General features: G+C 37.1%; 1 protein-coding gene across 5 annotated transcripts in view; it reads right to left on the reverse strand.

Moving 5' to 3' along the window:
- The window catches only part of LOC143247638 (ecotropic viral integration site 5 ortholog-like), a 59,942-nt gene that overhangs the window by 27,419 nt on the left and 7,872 nt on the right, over window positions 1-24,651 (reverse strand). For 2 of the 5 annotated variants that reach the window (XM_076495997.1, XM_076496000.1), the window contains exon 2: window positions 920-1,162. In XM_076495997.1, coding sequence (XP_076352112.1) covers window positions 920-1,086 — 167 coding nt within the window. In that variant the 5' untranslated portion in view covers window positions 1,087-1,162. Of the gene's footprint in view, window positions 1-919; window positions 1,163-4,944; window positions 5,265-24,651 lie in introns of those variants that run through there. The other 3 variants (XM_076495999.1, XM_076495998.1, XM_076495996.1) reach the window with 3 other exon arrangements.

The raw sequence follows: 24,651 nt of genomic DNA on the forward strand, positions 1-24,651 counted from the left end.
ATCCCCCACTATGACAGTTTAACATCCCTGTTATGAAGTACAACGGAACTAAAATTTGCTTTAAATTTTATCTTAAAAATGTCTCCTAGTTTAAGATAATTTTGTCTGACATAGCTGTAAAAGAACGAATTACTCCTAATGAACGATATTCCAATAATGCCAAGAAAATCTTAAAATATTAGTGTTTATATTCTGGAAACTTCTTAAGTTCAGAAAAACTCAAAAGACTTAAATTAGGCGCGTGATTCTTACAAAATAAGCGCACTGGCGTTTCAGCAGTCTTAAACCTACCACGCGAATTACTACCTCACGTGTTTCTATTTAAAACTTTTAAATAAATGTATTACTTCTACTTTAACTGTTCACACACACACACACACACACACACACACAGAAAATTAAACGGGAAAATACGGAGAACAGTAAATAGTACAGGCTTTACTGATACGTTAGAAACAAGCGGAAACGATTTTGTGGTCTGGAAACAAAGAGGTAATAAGAAACTTCACCCAATTTATTTTCGATTATCGATGATCACCAATATTAAAACAACCATTTAATATTGAAAAGTAAACAATATATGATGGAACTTTGTAGAATGGACGGCAATTGCCGAGACACACGTGTAGTGGATGACGTTTCGAAAGTCTTCCGCCTTTCGTTTTCAGGTCAGTGTGCGTGTGTAAGGTGTTGTCGGTCTTTTACACACTGACCTGAAGACGAAAGGCGGAAGACTTTCGAAACGTCGTCCACTACACTTGTCTCCATAAAGGCAGTTGCGGTCCATTCTACAAAGTTTTATCATAAATACTCTGATTAAACAATCTATCAAAGAATACTTAAAACAGTAATTACTAAAACACATAATGTTATAGTAAAGTTGTACAAATGTCACGTAAATATAAAACTTTTTTCGGACCTGTTTTGTTGCTCTAATCTTTCTAAAAGTTCCAAGTCTTGTTTCCTGCAGTTCTGGGGTAAAGTTTCTCTCACATCATTTCTCCCCGGTTGTTCTCTGGTCGGGGTCAGCTCCGTTGAACTGGGAAGGGAGTCAGTTTCCACTTCGACTGCACGTGGGTCACTCATACTATAACTCCGAATGTGCCCGTTAGGGTGACCATCGTTATCGGACCTTGATGAACTAACTTCCGTGTCCCTTGTACTTAAAAATAAACAAACTGTTTACAGCAACAGAATCACATTCAAATCCTATAAAAGAACAGTTTTCATGGTTCACTGTGTTAAAAAACAAAACATGTTTAGTTATGAATAAATCAGTAAACATGAAAATAATACAATATTACATATTGTTAATTAGTAGTTCATGAACCGTTCACTGGAAAAACGAACATAATGGATTCACGTTCACACACTTTCCACCACGTTGAAATTAGCACCCATAATTTAACCCTTACGACGATGCTGCGCCCCCAAAGCTAATTGTTCTGGATTATGTACAAGTGTTTTTGTTTTACAAAGTCGTGGATCTCTTGTGTGCGTGTTGTTTTTTTTTGTTGTTGTTGTTGGCCAAATACGTATTTACATACACACGCCCTCTCTCGACGGCCAACAGCCTTGACACTGACCTTTCACAAAATACTAGTTTAACGAACAGTTTTGACCTGAGGACACGGAAAAGCCTACACACGAAGTATGTTTGTTTTGTTTTGGAATTTCGCACAAAGCAACTCGAGGGCTATCTGTGCTAGCCGTCCCTAATTTAGCAGTGTAAGACAAGAGGGAAGGCAGCTAGTCATCACCATCCACCGCCAATTCTTGGGCTACTCTTTTACCAACGGTACATTACTTATAATGTTATAATCAATCCAAGTGGGATTGACCGTACATTATAACACCCCCACGGCTGGGAGGGCGAGCATGTTTGGCGCGACTCGGGCGCGAATCCGCGACCCTCAGATTACGAAGCGCACGCCTTAACGCGCTAGGCCATGCCAGCCCACACACGAAGTAAGATAACGGTATTAGCAGGTCCACAGTTTTGGGTTTTTTGATAAATACTTGAGAAATAGGCTATTGCAAACATAAAAAAAACACGATTAATCAGTAAAACAATAGTAACATGCTGTTATTACGTCTATTTAAACACGTTACTCTATACGGAAATCAATGAAAATATAAAATAAACTGTTCTAAGCCTTGTTTTCAAAGTTGTACGTTTTCCCATTAATGCCTGACTTTTGATGCAACCTGTACTTTAAGGTAACCTAAATTAAAAGGTAAAGTGACAGACAAATACGAAAATCATTCTACGTAAATTAACGTTATTACCTATCAAGCTTCGGGCAGAGGGGGTAGAGAAGACAGACTTCACGTGATCTACATAATTTGTATACGTAGAAATCCTGCTCGATTATAAAGATATCACAGAAACCACGCTTTGGGGCGCATTACCAAGCTTAAATGGACAGTAGCCCATACTCAAATGACTTGCCTGGTTCGTTCCTCTGTGCTTATTAATTAGGCATAAGGTTTCACACCGAATATTTTGGCTTTTACGGTATCGTACTCTGACATGAATGAAAGGCGCTTCCATTTCCTCATCTTTGGTTAATTATTCAGTGAAAATAAAATAAATTATACAATTAATTAGAGCAGTATTGACCTACACATTTAGGAACGCGAATGTCAGAAGAGTCGTTGAGAACTTATCGGCTGTGGTTTGGTTTTTTAATACCAGCTGGAGATTCGGGATACGAGTCTCGTGTGCCAGCGCCTAGCAATGCCTGTGGTAACGAGACAAGTAATGTTGATGAACTTTGCCCACACCCACATGTTGGTTCTTTTGTTGCTTAAATTTGCAATCAAATTATACGAAAAATTTTCCAACCATCCACTGCAGTATTACGTCTACCAGATGATAGCACCCTCCTTCGCATGATGGTTACTCACGTCCAATGTCTATTCTCTAACGAGCGATGGCTAAACAATATCCTCGTGTCTGTAGCTCTACACGATTATATACAAAGTATTAAGTAACGTTATAAGACTTGTTCTGGTTTCTTTCTTAGAAGTAAAGCGTTTCTTTTTAGAACATGAAATGCTGTATATTTAACTTTGTTAGTTTTATGTCCGAAACTGGTCAGTAGTCGAAATGTCCGATCGCTTTGGGTATATTTACAAGCCCGGAAAATGATTTCATGAGAAAATGATTACTGACCAACAGTTTCGGCCCTTGTACATTTAAAAAGCCACACACGATGCTATGAAATTTGGGTTCCGTTTGTTAGATTTGTTTTGGATTTCGCGCAAACCTACACGAGGGTTTTTCTACGCCAACTGCCCCCAACTTACGAACATGTACAAGAATCGACACCGAGGGGACAATGTGTTTTTAAAATAGGATATTATACATAAATACATTCTAGTGAAAACTGCGCAAATACTTATGGAAATGTTTGTCAAGAGGAAATCTGAACACACGTGTTGATCCTCCATTATTAACACTCCTACGAAAAGTGTTAACGAAATTGAAATCTTCCTGAAGACCCAATTAATTTACCATATCAAATATAACTAACGTGTCCCCCGGTTGTACAGCGGTATGTCTTCGGATTTACAACGCTACAATCAGGGGTTCAATTCCCCTCGGTGGGCTCAGCAGATAGTCCCATGTGGCTTTGCTATAAGAAAACACATTATTATAACCATCCCAGAGAAAGAGGTGGGTCATCGACCTAAATACCAACCGATACACTTTCGATCGTTTTTGACGACATACTCTTGTAAATAAGTCGATAAACTATATTTTAATACTTCTCGAAAGAAAATAATGTTTGTTTGTAAATATCGTCACATAAAACCAGGTCCAACCAACTGTCAGCCCAACTGCAGCTGAGCGCCATTAAGCCGCGGACCAGTAAACCGCGAAATCGCTTAAGCCGCTGTAGCAAGTCTCGTGAGCGAGGATTATCGCGGCTCACCGCTAATTTAAGAACGTGTAAAAACGCGGCTTACGAATTTAATCCTGGCTTTATAACTTCAAGGGGATATTTAAAAAGGATTTGCTTTAATGTGGGAAATAAATAAAATATATTACAATAGAAATCGACCGTTAATCTACCTTATCCGCTCTCTGTGTCAGCTTTATGAAGTCCGCCACTGTTACCGAATCACACCTCTCCATGCATTAAAGTTAATCCGCGGTAAATCCGTGAAAAAAGTGATCAATAATTAAAGTATTATTTTTAATTCGATAATCCGATATGATCACGCAATGGCCCGGATGAGGCTCCTCGGCGGAGCTGTTGGCGACTTCGGATTTTCAGTCACAAAGGTTTAAGCCGCGGACCACTTAGCCGCGATTAAGCAGGTTGACCCCCCAAATACCGCTCCACTGTAGTACTACTACTAATAATAATAATAGGACGAAGGCAATTAAATAGCACGAGGCGAGAATAACCGAATTCATATCACCCAGTTTAGATTAGTACGTTTGGTTGGCTTACAATTCTTTAGAGTGGTTTAAATGACAATTTTAAGTCAGTTCATCCAGAAAATGACACTGAAAATTAATACGATATTTACCGTAATTTAAGTCTTGTAAGACGCTACATCGTGGAAAACGCACCCTAATTTTGGAAAGACAATTCTAAGAGAAAATTATTTTGACTCGGTAACCAACACCTTGATGTACCCTTGACTTTTTTCAACCTACTGAATAAATACGTCATTTTACACAGCATATCAACAATATTAGTTATTGTCAAGGTATTTTTAAAGAAAAAGTGTCTTAAAAGACGTAAAATACAAAAAAAAAACGCTTGTTTGTCGTCACTCAGGTCAGTTTAAATTTACGAACAGCAAGGCTAAATGAACAAGATGTCATGAAAGATTTATAATCAGCCATATTATTGTTATTAAACAACCTATCAGACACTACTTTCGTCTCACCTACATCCAAGAAACTGACATGACCTTGCTTACCTTGACAGAGACAGGCTGCGGCGAAAAAACGCTATCATTTTTTGTCAATGCATAGCAGTTGGACTTCAATATCTGAGTTCGTAGAAGACTATATTTTCTTATTTGGCGTCACCCCCGTCTGATCTAAAAACTATTTGATTGAAAAACGAAATGACGTGTTACAGCTGCCCGACTCTAACCCTAAACTTTTGTTTCACTGACTTTGCCCCTTTTACAGCATCAGAGAAGCGCAAAATTTAAGTAGGCAGTGATTTTATTATGACTATTGTTTGATGAAATAAAAACAATAACAATGATACACAGCCACGGATCGTACGTATTAATGCAGTGTCCCTCATCTGCTTCTAATACTCTTTGTACAAGGTAAACAGGCTTATCTATCCCGTCATTCCTTACAAATATGACTTAACAGGTTAGTGGATCGTACATACTGTAAGTGCGCATGCGCTGATGCTTTTAATATTTTATATACCTTTATAACAATTTATTCTGTAAGTTAAAACAGTTTATATATATATATATAATTTATTATTATCAAACATAATAAATAACAAACAGAAATAAATGTACAATTTAAAATATTTTAAAATATAGACGAAGAAATACTGGTTTCATCAGGTACCGGTCAAAAAGGTACCCGTCATCACATTCATGGCCCACGCCCACTACATTTCGACAACAGTGCATTTCACACACATAACAGCTCATAGTATTCTTAAACATTTTTAAGCTATTAAATAACATAAGAACAAGTTATTTAAGCCTAGCTGTATTAAGGTTTACATTTTCACGGCCCGAGTGTAGCCTGTTGGTTGAAATACCCGGATGGTGAATCTGAAAGTTCGTGATACTTTGTGCCTTTAAATGGGATATCGGTTTATATTTATGCCCGATGTATAATTGTTGAGGCCTTTGATACCGTTAAATAGTGTACGAGTTCACAACTACGCCTGAATTACAGCTTTTGAGGCCTAAAACACTGTTAAATAGTGTATCAGTACAACTACGCCCGGAGTATAGTTTTTGATATCATTGAATAGTGTATCAGTTTATGACTACGCCCGGATCATAGCTTTCGCACAGAAACTCAAAAAGTTAATAAACAAATACACCTTGACTTTCGGATGCCGTGGTGTATTGTTATGGGTGTCAAAATGGACGACATTGCTCTTCAAGTACTCCAACACCAAAACTTGGGGTTAGAAAAGAGGAGGATCCGCTAAGTGGAGTTCCGACGGAAGTCAAGGAACGAGCCAGAGTTCGTTATTCTGTCAACTCCAACTGAGTTTCGTATCAAGGAGTCAAAATACGTAAATTTACAACTAAACTATTTATCAAAAACAAGTAATTGTTGTTGTAAAGAGAGACAGGAGGTGATGAAGTGAAGCCTTACTGAGCTATCTTTCCCCAAGTTACTGTGCTCGCCCACCGTATGATGTAACTACGACACTCAAATATTTAAGTAAGCCTTAAGTAATCTGACAAAGTATCACAAGCTACAGCAGAAAAACCTTAAAAGTTTAACTCAAATAAACTACTAAAACTTTCCAGGGTAGGAGAACCTACTTTATTGTTCTTTTTTCATTATAAAAATACAATAAAGCCATATAAGTTGAAGTCATTCAACCACGTATCCAACGTCCACTAAAACTCGGTTTCAAAGGCAAAGCGAACTCCAAACAGTTGCAAGATTCGCCCACAGGAAAAAAACAAAAAAAAAAAAAACAACAGCTTTTTATATTGGTACATAATAAGCTATTTTTCAACGGCAGAACTCAATTTATATCCATTATCGAACCATATCGCAGTTACATGCGTTTGCCAGAGTTATTTTCTAAGCCAAACGGAATTCAAGACACACACACAAAATAACAGTAATTCAAAAATATGTTCACATGAACTGCAGAAGGCGTACAAACACTCACATTACTGTCCTGTATCACATAAACAGAGTAAAGTTAGGTTATTCGACTAAAACTTACCTTCTTTTTCTCATAGTTCATTTTAAGGCAGACATTCTTATTTAGACATTCATATTCTGCATGGTTGAGTGATTAAATATCCGCTTCGATATAATCCAGTCTCATTTTACATTTGCTGCAAACATAATTACTACCTAAGTGTTGATTCCTAGAGGGCGCAAGAATACATGCTCTACATCGTAGGGCTGGAATTATTTTGCTGTCGTCTGCTTCGCGCCATTCTGATAGCCATGAAGGCTGCACTAACCAAACAGTTCGAATTGTTAGATAGATTTACTGGTCCCATTTAATTCTACGAACGATAAATAGTATTTGTAATATTTTGCAAATCATGGCTTAAATAAAGTTACTAAAGAAACTTGTAGTGTTTGCAACTACACGCATAAGCCTAAATGGAGACTTTTTTTAGCCTGAAGATGGCCTAAGAATGTCGACGCGTTATTCTCTACTTTTATTTTAATAGAAGTTTTAATACCCATACCAGCCATCTTGAGATACATTTTTACTTCAAGGGGGTTTCTCGTCATCATGGATTAAATGGAGACTGATTTTTCAAACATTTGTTGCTCTGTAACTCATCCAAAAATAATCGCATTTTAATAAAATTTAATGACTTTTAAACATTAAAAGAGTAAAAAATTTAATTTCAGATTACCGTGGTAACCTCTAGGTCTTATAATGCTAAAATTCGGGGTCCGATCACCGCGGTGAGCCAATCGTGAAGATTTGTGATTAAACAGATATCATTTCACGTGAAGTGTTGAATAGAAAGTATTTGTACATGTTAATTAGAGGGGCACTCACTAGAGGGCACACCTCAACCACGCATCATTAATCACATTTAGCTCTCGAAAACTAAAAAAAAAAATTGGTTAACTATTGGTTAACATATTTACATACAAATACGATTAATGTATTCTTCCTTTACTAAAACCACTGAAGTCAATTTCCTAACTGTTATTCTCGCTTAGGCCTAGTGATATTTAATCAAAACTTGCAAGTGAACCCTAAGCCTAATATGTTATAAATCGTTTCAAAGTACAATAAAAAAAATATTACAATAAATATTCACACCTGGCATCAGAACCTACAATTGTCTTTACCATGATACGTTGTTTCAAATTTTACCAAACATCTATCCAATTATTTGAATTTAAATATATAGCTATGCTTCGAAAGTGCCAAGCAAACCATGATGTACGACACTCCACTTCAAAATTATATTCACAATGATGTAAAGTCCAATCCTTTCCGACTCTTAAGCTGTCTGCTGATATATTATTTTTTTTTTTTTTTTTTTACACAATGATTATGGGAATAAACTAAATCGTGCATATTTCACGTGTGTGATTTGCTAACACTATCGAAGTTTATCAGATAAGTTGATCAGCGTAAGCCGAGTAGAGTTTCTCGAAGTATTGGTATATAGAAATGTGTAAAAGTAGGAACCGCGATTACTGGTGGTTACGAATTGTACGGGGATAAGGCATGGCGGAGAACAAATGATTTCACAAACCGACAAGCGTCTCTATTGGACGTCTCGACCTACGTCCACTAAGCCACGCCTATTTTCATTGTCTCACAGCCAACAGACGTGACAGATAATCCTTTCTCTGCAAACTGCAAAGAGTTGTATTTAATTATAACCACAACGACCAGGTTCGTAAATCCGGGGTTCCATGGTTCACGTGTCGTTACCGCAAAAACGCGCTCCGCATTTTGGTACCAAAGATGAGTTGTGCGATGACCAAATCTCCCTACCCACAAGCCAAGAACCGACGACGATTTGAAGCCGGGTAGTATTTATCTAGCAGTTTAAAATCAGAAAATGCTAAACAAGGTAACGCTCGTGCATCATACCGAGACTATTCGAATCGAACTAATGGATTTTTTTTTTGGGGGGGGGCGTTTAATTATTACTCTTAGCATAAAATAATAACTTACATTTTCTGGCGAGGAAAAAATTCGCAAACATATAACGTAATTTCAGTGAAAAAAAAAACAAAAAAAACAGAAAATCTCCGAACATATCGGATGTTTATTCTGTTTTCAAGCACGACGAATGACGATCGGAACAAAACATTGCTGTGTTTTTATAACAAATACGTCACCGCTTCTTCCATAGATCTTATGTTTTATGGCTGTAGGATTTAAGCAGAGAAACATGTAGGTCACTTCCAGAAGATCGAATTATTTAACAACATGAAAAGGCATTTTGGTTAACGACATTTATACATTTTTTAATGTTTCGAAGTAACAGTAATAATTATTTACAAATAATACAATCTTCCCCGGACATGCAAAAAAAAAAAAAAAATATAACACGTTATTAAGTCTTCATTGTTTTCAGGCTAAAGGTCCAATGTTAACACCGTAGTTTTAAGACCAAGCGACACAAATCCTAAAAGCATTACGTGGACTACATTTGAACGGATTCTAAATACTGAAAACAAGTTCAAAAGAACAAGTTAAACCTCACTTCGATCAATCTAACAGTGTCGGTGAAAATACGTGTGAACAGGTAAATTACAATATATTTTATCTACACGATTTTAAAGCGTTTAGAGCACGTTTGTTCTCAAATACAATTCAAGTATGTCCCATGTCTGAACACGTTCATTGTGAAATGGACACTTTATTAAAAAAAATAAAAATAAAAGTTTGTTTTGAATTTCACGCAAAGCTACACGAGGGCTATCTGTGCTAGCCATCCCTAATTTAGCAGTGTAAGACTAGAAGGAAGGCAGCTAATCATCACCACACACCGCCAACTCTTGGGCTACTCTTACCAATGAATAATGAGATTGACCGTAACATTATAACGCCCCTGCGGCTGAAAGGGCGAGCATGTTTGGTGCGACGGAGATTCGAACCCACGACCTTCCAATTACGAGTCGAACGACTTAACCCGCTTGCCCATGCCGTGCCTTAAAATAAAAAGAGCCCCATTTTAACTTGACCTTGTATTATAATCAGATTAATTATTTTTTATTTTAATTAACCAGAAACACCCACAAGGATTATAAAACATTACTTTTATACTTAAAACTGTTTATACTATTATATCGCTCGCTAAACTTGATTTTTGGAACGTCGAGAATGATGAATCACAAACCGGAAGATGTGAATACAAATGACTCACGTACATGTCAATCAAGAAACGGTTTTAGTTATAGTCACATGACTATGACAACAATAAATCGTATGACAATAATATTATGATAAAGCAATACACACAAACCGGTGGCAAGTTTTTCAGACTTAAGACACTAAAAAGCCGGTGTCCATAACAAAGGTGGGCTGAGCACTAATATATAATTATACGGATTTATTACCTGTTGTAAATGTTGCAACATGCAAAAAAAAATATTGGTCATGAAACTAGCTTTTCACTTACCATGTCAGAATATTTAAACAACTACATTCTATCGTATGCCTACACTGAGATAGACGTCTTGTAAACACACCCTTTTGGCGTTTGTACGGCCATCTGTTGGTGAAATATTCAACTTTCGTAACTTCGTTTTCATTCTACTTTATGTTGTTTCAATATACAAACAATGGCACAAATACGTCACACTTTAATGTAACTAATTCGCTTTAGAATAAAAACACGTGTGTTTAAAAGGAAGTTTACAGAGTATAGTTAATATAAAAAACTCGTGTGGTTAAAAAATTTCGCGAGTGTAGTTTCACCAACTTCGTTTTCACTTTTTCCGTGACTGATTAAGTTTCGCATAAACTCGGTCATTATTTTTAAGTTAATAAAGAAGGAACAGTTTCTTGAATTATTTTCGCCACGTTCTGTCTCTCCTACTTAGGTTTTAAATAAAGAGTTCACTAACCTCATTCTTATTGGCCTACACAAACCATACAAAATCCAATAAACATCGTGGTCTCAATCGCGCCATCTAGCGGTTAAAGATCCTCACAACTGTGCGCGAGAACGCGTGCAAAGGTCATCAGAAAACGACCAACTGTTTTACCCAGAAAAATATCGGGGATATAACTGACAATAAATAGACCCTCCGATAAAACCATTAATTACATCTTTGTTGGACAGCGTATTTTCGCTAACAAAAGAAAATTAAAACATAATATGAGCCCTACGATATACGATAGTAGAACGTGCCAAAAATACAAGCAACTGGATGACAGTAACATTACAATAAAGAGACAACAATTGTACAATGTTGACAGGATTAGTAGCCTAAACCATCCGATCACATAAGTAATTAATAATTATTTTATTATAAACATCACATTTGTTATCTACTGCCTTAGGGAATTTCAAAAAATAAAAGTGTATAATATTAGTATTCCAGCTACGTAAAGCAAATATCATTATACATTATTCTAATTATTAAAACTCCCTTGGGGAAGGTAAGTTTTAATGGAATTATCTTCGTAATTTTACTGTCTTATAATTATTCTTTGCCAACTTGTATTTTTATTGTTACCTGCGACTGCCATATTTTCAACCAAAAGCACTTAATTACACGTATATACTTTTGTCACCAAAGGGTTTTAATTTTGCACAATAAAGTCATTTTTTTCTTTGTTTCTTTAGGCTGTTACTGGTCTGATAAGTAACACGTCTAACAACAAATAAAGTATAATTAAAATAAAACTAACAATTGATGACTCATTAGCTACAAAACTACACAAAGTAAAAAATGAAAATAAATTAGTTCTGAGTCAGAAAAACAACAACTTGTCAACAGTTCACCCAAATGACAAGGAACGTTAGGCCTATTCATACTAGTGTTAGTAGCCGAAAGAAGCAAAGGTGGAAATGGAGCCTTCTCCCTAGGTTTGGGAGACAGTTGTAAAGACAATCTTAGAGGATTAGAAGATCCATAATGGTAGCATGGATGAACATTTCGTAAACCTTGCGTCTTTTGTCTTCATCTACTGGATCTCCGTGTGCGTTCAAATGCGCATAAAAACAGGAATTCTTCAGAGCCTGTAAAAGTCTACAAAACGTTTCAAATATATGTTTTGATTTAACAAAAGAATCTTGTCCTTCCGCAGTCACTTGGAGGTTTCTTTTATCTTTAGTTACGAAGTTTTGTGTGTGTTTTCATATAGCAAAGTCATATCGGGCTACCTGCTGAGTCCATCGAACTCCTGATTTTAGCGATGTACCAGCGGGGAACATGAAGGTTTGTGAATTAAGGTATTGCTTCTGCAGCACGTGCTAGCGATATACAAAATACAGCTTTTCATTGGCTTACTGTGGGAGTGGAGGCGGGGACTCACATAATTCTTATACAAAAACCAACTAAAACGCAAAACTGGCGAAGCGTTTGCATACAAATATACTGGAAGATAGGAGAGAATAACTTATCGTTTTACTAGGAGAACCACTCTAAATGTATCGAGAAACAATAAATATATTATTATCTCCTCTATAACAACTTCTATTTTACAACTGCTTCCTCTGAGGTTGCACTAAACACGTGTATATTGACGGTCCCTTGAGTACAAATTAATCGGATTGTTCGAAATCAACGGATAAGGTGGACAGGTAAAGTAAAACTGTTAGAACTCGTCCAAAATGTGCACGGAACACCTTTCGCCACCTAGAGGACGTGTGTAACCCTAAAACGTCTTAGTCAAACAGAGGTCTGAGTTTTCAGATATCCAAATATCTACCTAGTTACCTACAGTTGTTTGTAGGGTGCTTACTACCTAGTTACCTACAGTTGTTTATAGGGTGCTTACTAACGTGTACTTCCAGTATCTCGACTGTTGAAATTTGTGATAACAAAATAATACACCACATTTAACACCATTACAGATGTTACAGTACGGGGACTCCACTGAATAATACACCATTACCAATGTTATAAGTACGAATACGTTTTTTTTTTAAACCAACTAAAACGCAATCACATTCTTGCAACGCACCTGCAGCCCCAGTGCGGAAAGCGTTTTTAAGACAACGTGTCGCAATCCATCAACCCTCTGAACCATAATCTGGGCACGCCAGTCATACGGAAACCCAGCTGGATTTATCCATCACTACCTATAATTTACAGTATATTCAATGTTTTAAATGTACCGAGTTCGAAGCAGAACAAATAGAAACTTCAGATTGGAATGTCACGTGGTTTAATGGTTGCCACATTTGTTGTAAGCGAGACTTTACCTGATGTACGAGTTGAAACCGAAACAGTTATAACTTGCCTTAAGATTATTCCATGTAATAACAACGGTTATTTAACTAGAGACATTTACACATTCACCTTAAGATTATATCTCAAAACGGCTGGTCTGGATATTAACTTTTATTGATAAGGTGATAACAAAGATTCGACCTTCCTAGGTCATCTTCAGGTTAAGAAAGAGAGCTTGCAACTGACCGTCGTCGGGCCCACATCTTAGGAACGAGAGTATAAACGGGTACCTGACTGTAGGGGGCGTTGCAGTGGGGTGTCATTCTTGATGACGAGAAACCCACTTGAAATAAAAATGTATCTCAGAACGGCAGGTGTGGGTATTAACATTTTTATTGATAAGGAGAGAACATTTCGATCTTCCTAGGTCATCTTCAGGTTAACCTGAAGGTCGAAACGTTGTTTTCTGATTATTAATAAAAGTGTTAATATCCATACCGGTGGGATGTTAGGTTATTAACCAATAACTATAAAAGTGTTTCTTTATATTACTTTAATTTTGGTTTTCTAATTATTAAGACTCACGTTAAGGATACTGCGTATAATAACAACTGTTATTTAACTAGGAACATTTACATTCCATTGTTGACGTAGTACAACTTGTATCCGGTGCTGATGACCCGTCCCAAGAAACCGGTCTGGGTCCTTGATACCCTCCCACTTCGTATCTGCCTACGTTTAGAAGAGTGGGTTCCAATTTGCTTCCACGTTTAACCTTATTACTACGACTACAACCTTCTGTCACGTGATTAGAGGCGTTTGAACGTGACGATACGTAACAGTACGAACAAGATACCATGCAGTCGCACGTGTTTGTAGTTTCTTGGCCATTGACGGTTAGAAATCTCTAGCGCTGAATTGAATTCATATGCGTTAGAAATTTAAAACTTATTTCCAAAATAATAAAATATATTGGAATTTCCACTCATAAGTGAAATAATAATAGAATTTCTGATTTGCTCATCCGGTGTTTGCGTTGCTCGATTTACGAGTTTATAATTTGTACGACTATCACGAGATGGCGAAACCTGCGGATTTTTTTCTTTTTAATATATATTAAAACATTTTCAGCAAGACTATGTTAAAAATAAAATGAACAAGCTTATAGCTGCACATCAGTACGAGTTTTCATTAATCAACAAGACAACCGTAAAATCCTGTAAAATAATTTTGATCTCCAAATCACGTTTACAATTTTTACCTAAATATATTTATAACTGAGTGGTACCTTAGCCCACTTATTACATTTCGCGCAAAAAACAACAACAACCCGATATAAGCATATGCGAGGATAAACCAAAAACTGTTCATTCATTGATCAGCCATGCTTCATTCCTGTCATAGTTAATAATTCATGTCTTATTAACGTATATTTAAAGTTATTTTCACAATTAAGGTTTAATTTTTACCCCTTAAAAAAACAACGGAAATCTTACCTAAATGAAAAGAAAAATACAGCTTTAGTCAACACAAATAACAATATTATATATGCTATAAATATTCCAATGTGTATATCGCAGTGCCATCTGTTGACATTATGAGATACCACCCATCGCGGTTAGCATGTTGCTTGTTTCACACAAAACGACATTTACCTTTAATTCCACAAAATATGTCCTGCAGTCCGTTACTGTTAGTAGATGTACTATTTTAGTCTTCTAAAACGTATTTCTTATATGACTAAAAATATAATTTCCATGATGCCAAGTTATATACGCCATTTTCTTCTGGTTCTGAATGTTAAATACGAAAAGAAATAAATTTGTGGATCAGCATCCATCTTCTGTCACGATTTGAAATTTATTAATTTACAATAAAACGTAAAAATCAACTTATTGCGAGACTTTTGAATCTTTAATCAAAATTTATGGAGACGTTTTATAAAAATATTACTTCTACATATGAATTTCGTAAAACACTCACGAGAAGTCGCATGAGTTTTGTTTGTTTTTCTACGAAATATTAGCATTAGATTGAGAAGTTAAATATCCGATTTACTACAGTCATTCTTGAGTAAAATTACAAGACTATTCTATTCTATGCTGTTCCGCCTAAAGCCTTTAATGCATTTATTCAGTAAACATGTCAATGTGTTTAATTAACTACGTAATATCCTGTATTATATTCTTTACCGTCCCGATAATGGCGCTACTGCTCCGCGTCAACGATAGACTTGGTTACTGAAGTCACCAGATAAACACACGAGTATCTATATACTTGTTTTTATCGTTGTTTACGTGTTTAATATAACTAAATCAGAGAAAGGGGGGAAAAGTACAATAGCACGTTGCGAAGCCTACGAAAACATTTTATTAGGCAGGTGGCAGCACTGACTATGTAGAGATCATTCAAGATTGTTCATCGAAATGATATTTTAAATATATCCTCAGTACGTCATTACTGTTATTACAATGTTTACTTTTATAACAATATCTATGAAATTACTTTTGTCACAAGTTTTAGGAATGTCTGTAAATGTCATATTTATAACACAATATCTTGTTCTTTCTTCCGATATTTTTCTTCTCAGATGATAACTCGTCAACCATTTTGACTGAGGTGACAGTTTTAAGTAGAGTATCTACACTATAAACATTAACTAGTTGCAATTAAAATCATAACTAGTGTAAACAATGTTATTGCCCCTAGAAGTTGGCTTCCTTTCTGAGATCTGGTGTTCCTTTAACTTTAAATAGTTTAAGTACAAAGTGAAACAAGAACTGCCATGCCAATAATGGATTAACAATAGATATTACAGTTGGAATCTCAATATATTTAGTATTTGGTTATAAAACAAGTCTTCCTATGTGTAATGAAACATTGCATTTAATAAACAAATAGAGAAAATTCCAAAAAAGGAAGTAACTATAGGTATGGCTAATATCAGTCCTAACACAATGTACACAAGATAGCAGGGACAATACAAAATGCCAACTTAAGTACCTTCTATTAGAAAAGTTTTTCTTTATTTATGATATATCCAGTTTTTTAGTGATCGTGCTAGGACAGCCACATTGTTTAATAATTGTGGTGAGTAAAGAAACAAACATGTAAACTACATAATTATTTTATCTCCTACTCTACAATGGTCAACACAATGGACGAGTCATGCAAGAACGTGTTCAAACTAACAAGGGGATAATAAAACAAACTACTAGGCCTATATCATTAGCAGTTAAGAAGAGAGGGCCATTGTTAATTCATATGACGATTTTACGAAATTGGCAATATATACTGGATGTTTGGTTTGGATTTTGCGCAAAGCAACACAAGGGCTATCTGCGCTAGCCGTCCTTAATTTAGCAGTGCAAAACTAGAGGGAAGGCAAGTAGTCATCACCACCCATCGCTAACTCTTGGGGTACTCTTTTACCAACGAATAGTAAAATTGACCGTCACATTATAACGCCCCCACGACTGAAAGGTCGAGCACGTGTGGTGTGACGGAGATTCAAACACGCGACCCTCGGATTACGAGAAGAGTGCCTTAACCACCTGGCCATACCGGGCCTATACTAGATGTCTTTCCATTGAGTCCCAAAAGTGTTACGTTTCAATTCAAAAGTAAATAAAACCAAAATTAAGACTAACATTTCTTTTCACTACAAAGTGCATAATTCATCTCGTAACTTTTAGCATGAGCACGTTCTACTGACATCATGCAGAGCACGAACTGCAACGTGAAGCGCCCCTTGCGACAACATTTTCGCGTCTACTGACTAACAGACAACTCACTACTGTGTAATGGTGCGAGTAGTTAATACATGTGAGCCCTCCAGAAAGCCTTCGCCCCCCCCCCTTCAAGGAAGTAATATAATATTACCTGCAAGGTAATTGTCCTATTAGTTTGAGTTCAACTCGTACGTTTTATTTCTCACGAGGCACACTGTTCACAAACTGACTGAACGCACCAATAATTAGGCCACGGATACTGCTTCCTTAATGTAGTCTTAGTCAAAAGTCTTGTGACTTTCTGTGACGTAATATTACGTTCGTGGGAAATCGACTAAATTCGTGAACAAACAAGAACAGAGTCCTTGAACATGTTTCTAGAGACAACCGTGTTGTCTCAACTCTAAATCTGTCCAGTAAACTTGGTTCGTCACGGTGGACTTCTCAGAACATCAGGAGAGAACGCCAACACTTATGGGCGTCAACAGAAATATTTTCGGGATGGGGCAAAACATGTATGTTAGGGCTCAGCTATTACGATGTAAGTCAACAGATGTACGTTGTGTTACGGGTGTTTAAATCGAACACTAATTTAGTTCGAATAACCATTACAAAAAAAATGTTTAGTAGCTTTAATTACGATGTTTTAACCTTACATCATAATACGAGCTTTTTTTTTTGTTGTTAAATATAATGGAAAAAATGGCCCCTACTGACCTTTGCTTCAGGCATCCATACTATCACCAAGTATATTATGACCAGAACACCCTGATCGTTATGGTCGGATTGTTTTTCAGGCTGAGTGGTTGATAAAACAGATCTGAGTTTTTTGTTGTTACTGTTCTCCAAGTACAAAAGTTCAGTTCAAAGCTCCATCATCTCTTGACCGATTTGAGATCTAATTACAGTTTTGGGCTCAGGATATCAAATCCTTACAACTGATTAACTAACCACGCCAAATATCTTATCGAATGATTTACTTTGATCCTGACTAAAAGAATTTCAATTTGAGGATAGGCTAGTAGTTATGCTGATGAAGTGATAAAATCGAACCAGATTCGCGCGCCTCCTCAAGCGTACTTTGATATAACTAACAAAATGAAAATCAAACGGTCTCGTAGATTTATCTACTCAGCCATGCCTATGACAATTTCAATTGACGCGGCTATTGAGGATTCCCTCTTGTTTTGTCACGACCGAAAGATCACGGAATATGATCCACACTGATAATAAGTTCTCGTTATTTTATAACGATCCCCGTTTATTAACACATTGATATCCCGGTCGCACCAAACATGCTCGCCCCTTTCAGCCGTGGGAGCGTTATAATGTGATGGTCAATCCCACTATTCGTTAGTAAAAAAGTAACTCAAGAGTTGGCGGTTGGTGGTGATGACCAGCTGCTTTCCCTCTAGTCTTACACTGCTAAATTAGGGACGGCTAGCGCAGATAGCCCTCGAGTAGCTTTGTGCGAAATTAAAAAAAACAAAACATTAATACCCCCCCCCTCCCAAAGCACACAATGACGTAAAGCACTCAACAAAAGTCTCGAGTAACTAGTTACGGTTATGACTAAAATGCTTTAATTTCTGTCACTGACTTAAGCCTACTAAAATGAGCCTACGTATCAGCAAAACCTGATTTTCTATTCAGAAGATAAAGAAAGTATGACTCGAAATCTAGTAACGCCACTTCTTATACGTAACCATCTCAATAATAAACAACTTTTCTAAGCTCCGTTTCTACCAGAAATTCTAGCCATAAACGGAGACGCCTATACAAGGTTAAAACAAGGTTTAACTACACACGAAAAAAAACTATTTTGTATACAATCTACTCGCAAATATGTTTATAATTCCCAATTTTATACGGTTAGAAATTTTATCAACAGTTTTCCCAAAGCCTGCAGTTACTACTATAATATATAGTCCGCCCCCCCCCCCCGGGTTCTGAATGTTTACTGAAGTGCTCTGAGGGCGTGATTTGTTGTTTTGTTTTTTTTGCGAGACAATTCTTCGAACAGTTTGAAGCTAGCTTAGTCAGCGGGCTCAGAGAGTGGTTCGTGGATGTTTATCTATATGAGGTATATCCCCCCCCCTTCAACCAAGGGGGCACCGAAAAGACCGAAAAGTCGTTTGGGTATGTCGAGGGTTTAAGAAGTGTTCGACATCAGGGGCGACATGTCTGGAACTTTTTATTGGACTAAGAAATTCTTCAGATCTAGAGTTGCTTAGAAACTGAAATAGATTAAATAAGTCCCAAAGGTGGGCCTAGGCCTAATTATAAGACTACCAATATTATCTACTAATAAAACAGAAATAAGACTCTCGAAAGACACCGTATTTATTTATGAAAAACTGCGAACAAAACAGCCGAGTTTACACAGCGCCATACAGAGTCGAACGTATACAAACAACTTTCACTCTGAACGTATCTCGCACGCGACTGCATAACTGGTACTGAAACTTACCTATTACAAGAAGAACAGATGATTCGTCTCTTGTCACCTTGAGTGGGTAAAAGTGGTGGTTAGGGTGCTTGACTCTCAATCTGAGGGTCACGAGTTCGCAACCTTGTCACCGTACGTGCTCGCCTTACATGGTTGCCGCCGTCGGGGCCAACCACCGGGTGTAAACAAACAAATTCCAGCCGACCCCAAATTAGTTTGGATTAAGGTCGTTAGGAGGTAGAATACTGTTTATATCGTCCTGCTTTTATTTTTAAATGACAGTTATTTGTATTCTAAAGACGGCTGATATGAGAATTAAACCTCTAATTAAAGTAAAGCACAGAACAACGTTTTGACCTTCTTGGGTCATCTTCAGGTTAAACTCTTCAGAATACATTTTTTACTTCAAGCAGGTTTCTCGTCATCATGACATTTAGTTCATTTAGACATTTTGTTTGTTCTTTATGTTGTCAAGCGCAAAAATACTTGTGTCTGTACAGTGTTCACCGCGGGTATCGAACCCTGGTGTTTTGTGTTACAAGTCTTCACAAGCTTCATGAATGTTTTACATGCAGTAAACCATACAACTATACCTTTATAGATTCAATTGTATTTAATTTTAAAATTCCAAATAACCCTAAGTAAGTTGTTCAGTTCATGATGTTAAACACTTATATTCAGATCGCCATTATGATTGTGAAATAACTGTCGTAGAGGGAAGGTAGTCAAGAGCACCCGTCGCCACACCTTGGGCTACTCTTGTCTGATCAAGTAACGGAATTTGTCACTATGTGCAACCACGCAGAGACCGGTATGTGATCCCAGTTTCGAGTCCTGATACAGCTAATATACAATATCAGTCATCGTTAAGTTACAATCAAAACAATAGACATGTTGGTTCTCTTATCGAGAAAAACAACTGGTTTTTGGTATAGGTTAGTCCAACAAATACAACAAGGTTTAAAACTACATGAACATTAACTTCAAATTACACAAACAGATGTAACAGTTTCTTGAGGAATTATTACATATGCAAGCTTCATCGTTTCAACAACTAACACATGTAATAACTGTCGTTGAGAACACTAAATAGTTCGAAACTTCCACGTTTTTTTCCTGGTTAAGACTAGAGTGTATCACCGAAACGTCACAAAGAGAAAAGTGAAAGAACCGAGCAAACGACGAGTGCTTTGCTTAGAATTAAATTTCGATATAAAAACGTAACAAAAGAAATTAAATACTGAAATTATCACGTGTTCTCACACGGTTACTAATGGTTGTTGGGATCTTTCCATCCAGCTCTAGATAATATGTTCACACCACAAGAGAGATAGACTTGTGGAGCGGTTGGACGTTAGTTTTGCAACTATTCCAAACGAAAATATTTTGTAAATTTATCAATAAAACATACAAAAATCTCCTATTTAATAGTTCATTTTTACTGTAAAAGTTGCAACCTCTTGGGAAAACCCAAAATCTTAGCCTCCTATGTTTTCAAAATCCCGTAACTTAAACTCAACTATACTTTAATTTTCTACGAGTCTTCAGGCCTAACATATATACGTAACTAAACAGGCCTAACATATATACAAGGTAACTAAATATTTTGTTAAATATATTATTTATTAAAATTCGCACTTGAAAAAAACTGACCATTCCAGTACTTGCAAGAAAGTTTTGAATATTTAATTTGCATACACAGTAGGTAGGTATTTCACGTTTATTGGCACAAAGCTACTAGGCTATCTGTGCCAAACAAAATGTAGTACACTATAATGGTACATGGAAATTAAGGTAAAAATATGTAAAATTAAGACCTGCCAGGAAGACTGAAGCATTAAGATCAAACCTGCTGTCAGTCACCTGAATTTGACCTTTCCAGTCCTGGGTTCAGGTCAAAATAAAATTAAAGTGTGTAAAAGAAATCATGCTAAAACAGTGTATAGTCCAATAAAAACCTTAAGTTAAGAAGACCAATGGCTCTTAAAAATGTAAAAATATGAGTGAGGCGGCCAGTATCACCTATGACATTAACTAATGTCAAGGGTAAACCTACCTTAAAAATATGTTTAAAATGGTGTCGTCATTCTTGGTTGTAACGACTGCACGATAATAAAATGTGTACGATTGTGACCTGAGAGCCACACATACCACACATTGGTGCATCAGTACCAGATAAAAGCAAGTGGTGAGTTAAAAAACTGACCAATGTGTAGCCAAAACAACTTCCTCCCTTTGATCTTTACAGAAACAAGATGACCAAAGAACTGAAGACTTGATTTGAAAAAAGCTTATTATTTCATTACTTACTCCAGGTCGACTGATAACTGGTGTACAGTTGGGTTTTGATAACTGGACCATAGTCTATGTAAGGAACAGGGACAGTGGTGATAGGCCAGAGCAGATGGACTTTGCCACTCTGTCAGCTAGCTCATTCCCACCAATACCAACATAGCCTGGTATCCAAAAAAACTGGACAGAGATAGATGGGCCAGTTTGTTTTGGATATTGATAAGAATAGGATGGTAACGAAAATGGAATGATGTCAGGGCCAATACACAGCTGAGTGAATCAGTATAGATCGTACAATTCGTATATTGCATAGTTTCAATATGATTCAGGACAAGAGAAATAGCATACAATTGGGCAGTGAACATAGGAACTGTAGAGGGGATTCTGTGTGCTACAACCGAACTGTAACAAACCATGGCAGAGCCTACAGAATCACCTGATTTTTAACCATCTGTATATATGGGAATGGATGGATTGTTTGAAAGATGTTTATCAAATAAAGAGCGATATTTCCAATCAGGAGTACCGGCCTTCCTCAGATGACTCAAACATAGGTCACAGTTGGGGACAGTAATTAGCCATGGTGGAAGAGGCCGATCTGTTGATACTGCTATGCTATTCAAAGATATATCTAATTTTTCTGATTGTGTCCGGATACAAAAGCTAAAAGGAACAATGGAAGATTTTCTATTATAGAAAAGTGTGGCCCACTGAAGAAGGAAAACACAACCACAAGTTGGATGCTGTGGTAAAGAGCGAAGTTTGAAAGCATACATAAGAGACAGTTGCAAACGGTGAATATACAGAGGGTGTTCATGGAACTCCACATACAAACTTTGGACTGGAGAAGTACAAAAGGTCCCAGTGCAAAGCCGAAGCCCCTGATGGTGGATAAAATACAGCATTTTCAGTGCTGAGGTTCTGACAGAAGTTTGGATCAGATAAGGGCACAATAAATTTTAAGCATGGAGTATCGATCTGCTCTTCAAAATGTGGAAGAGAGGACACGGAGGATGTTTAGTGCTCTCATACATTTGACACGAAGTTACTTGATATAGGAAATAAAGTTTAACATACAGTCAAATATAAGACTTAAGAACTTTTCCTCAGGGACAACAGGAAGTGCAACATCATCAATACGAAGTTCTGGATCTGGATGAATACCCCGTTGGCAGCAGAAATGTACACAAACAGTTTTAGAGAAAGAAAGTTGAAAACCATTTACTGTGGTCCATTGAAGTATATGACCGATTGCAGTTTGTAGCTGCCGCTCAATAAACCTCATCTTTGATGACTGACATGAGATGTGAAAGTCATCAACAAAAAGACCATTTGCAAGTGTTGGGGGTAGCTGTTCACTGATGGGATTAATCGTTATAGTGAAAAGTGTGACACTCAGAACATAGCCCTGAGGAACTCTAAGTTCCTGTGGGAAAAACGGGAAAGTGTTAAGCTCACACGAACCTGGAATCGGTGGTTCATTAAAAAATGCTTAATAAAAAAGTGGCAAATTGCCACGCAAACCATATGAGTGAAGGTCTTGCACGATGTTATATCTCCATGTTGTATCATAAGCTTTCTTTAAATCAAAAAAAAGAAACAAGATGTCGCTTCTAAAGGCTTCTCTGAGTGATATTTCAAGGTGAATTAAGTGGTCTATCGTGGAGCGTTGTCTTCGGAACCCACACTGATATAACTTGTCAAAGCAATGGGACAGTGATTATAAGAAATTTTTGGATCCTTCTCATATTTAAAAATAGGGAGTGCAATAGCTTGGCACCAATCATCAGGAAAGACATTCCCCAGCCATATCCGGTTAAAGACAGTCAGGAGAATAGTAAGAGAGACAGGAGAAAGGTGGCATAGCATCTCATAATGTATCATCAGATCTAACTGATGTATTGCCAGACCCATGAAGCACAAGTTTTAGTTCCACCAGTGTAAGAGGGTGATTGTTGTCATAGGGATGATCAGTTGAAAAGAAAAGAAAAGATGTTCAACTCATCTTTTAATAGCTAAGAAGGGGAGGAGTTTGGAAAGCTGGAGACACAAGAGAAACATTCACCAAAAGTATTGACAATGCTCTGAGTATCAGCAACTTTATGGCCATTGAATATAAAGATAGAGACGGGGCAGAAGTATATGATCCGCTCACCTTCCGGATTTTGTCCCATATGACTTCTGAACTGGTGGTTGAAGTGCTGGAGGCAAATTTAATCCAAGATTCCTTCTGGCTTTGATGTTTAACCCGCCTGTGCACTGGCTTGCTGAAATGTAATGCAGTTTGTAAGCGTGGGATATCTACAAAATTTATCCCAAGCACGTTTCTGAGCTTTTCGTGTTATACAATGAGCAGAATTCCACCAAGGGCAGGGATGCCGTGGGAAAGATGTCGAGGTTTTGGGGATGCACTGTGCAGCTGCTTAGACTATACAGTTAGTTATTGCTGCTACACAATCATCTATCGATGATTTACATAAGATGGCAGGATCAAGTTCCAAGAGAGCAGTGAAAGAAGTCCAGTTGGCTTGGTCCAACTTCCATTGAGACACGGGTCATGTGGCACTGACCACGGACAATCTCTCTTAATATGATAGAAAAATGACCACTACCACGTGGATTGATGTCAACCTCCCAAGAAAAGCAAGTGAAAAGTGAAGAGCAGATAGAAAGATCTATAGCAGTAAATGACTGACTGGGTGCACGAAAATAAATGTAAGAGCCACTACTGAAGAGAGACAGGTTGTGATTCAGGAGCATATGTTCTACAGCACGACCCCTCACATCAATACTAGAACCACCCCATTAAGATACCCTAAAATTAAAAAGGGGGTTGGCAGTTGCTCAATGAGGGCATCAAGGTATATGAATGATAATTTTTTCCAGGGGTAAAGTACAAAGAACAAACAGTGATGGTAGGACCCAAGGAGATACAGATGGCTACAACCTCCAAGAGCATATTCAATGACAAGGACCAGGTGGGCCCATGTTGATCACCCAGCAGAGCTACTCACCCATGTCCTTATCCTACACATGACCTGTCATTTTGGTATAAGGAGTATTGTCGAATTTTGACTGTATTAGTAGGTTTTAAAGATGTTTCCTGTAAAGACAGACATTTGGGATGATAA

This window comes from Tachypleus tridentatus, chromosome 3 (genome assembly GCF_004210375.1).
Source record: "Tachypleus tridentatus isolate NWPU-2018 chromosome 3, ASM421037v1, whole genome shotgun sequence".
Classification (NCBI taxonomy): domain Eukaryota; kingdom Metazoa; phylum Arthropoda; class Merostomata; order Xiphosura; family Limulidae; genus Tachypleus; species Tachypleus tridentatus.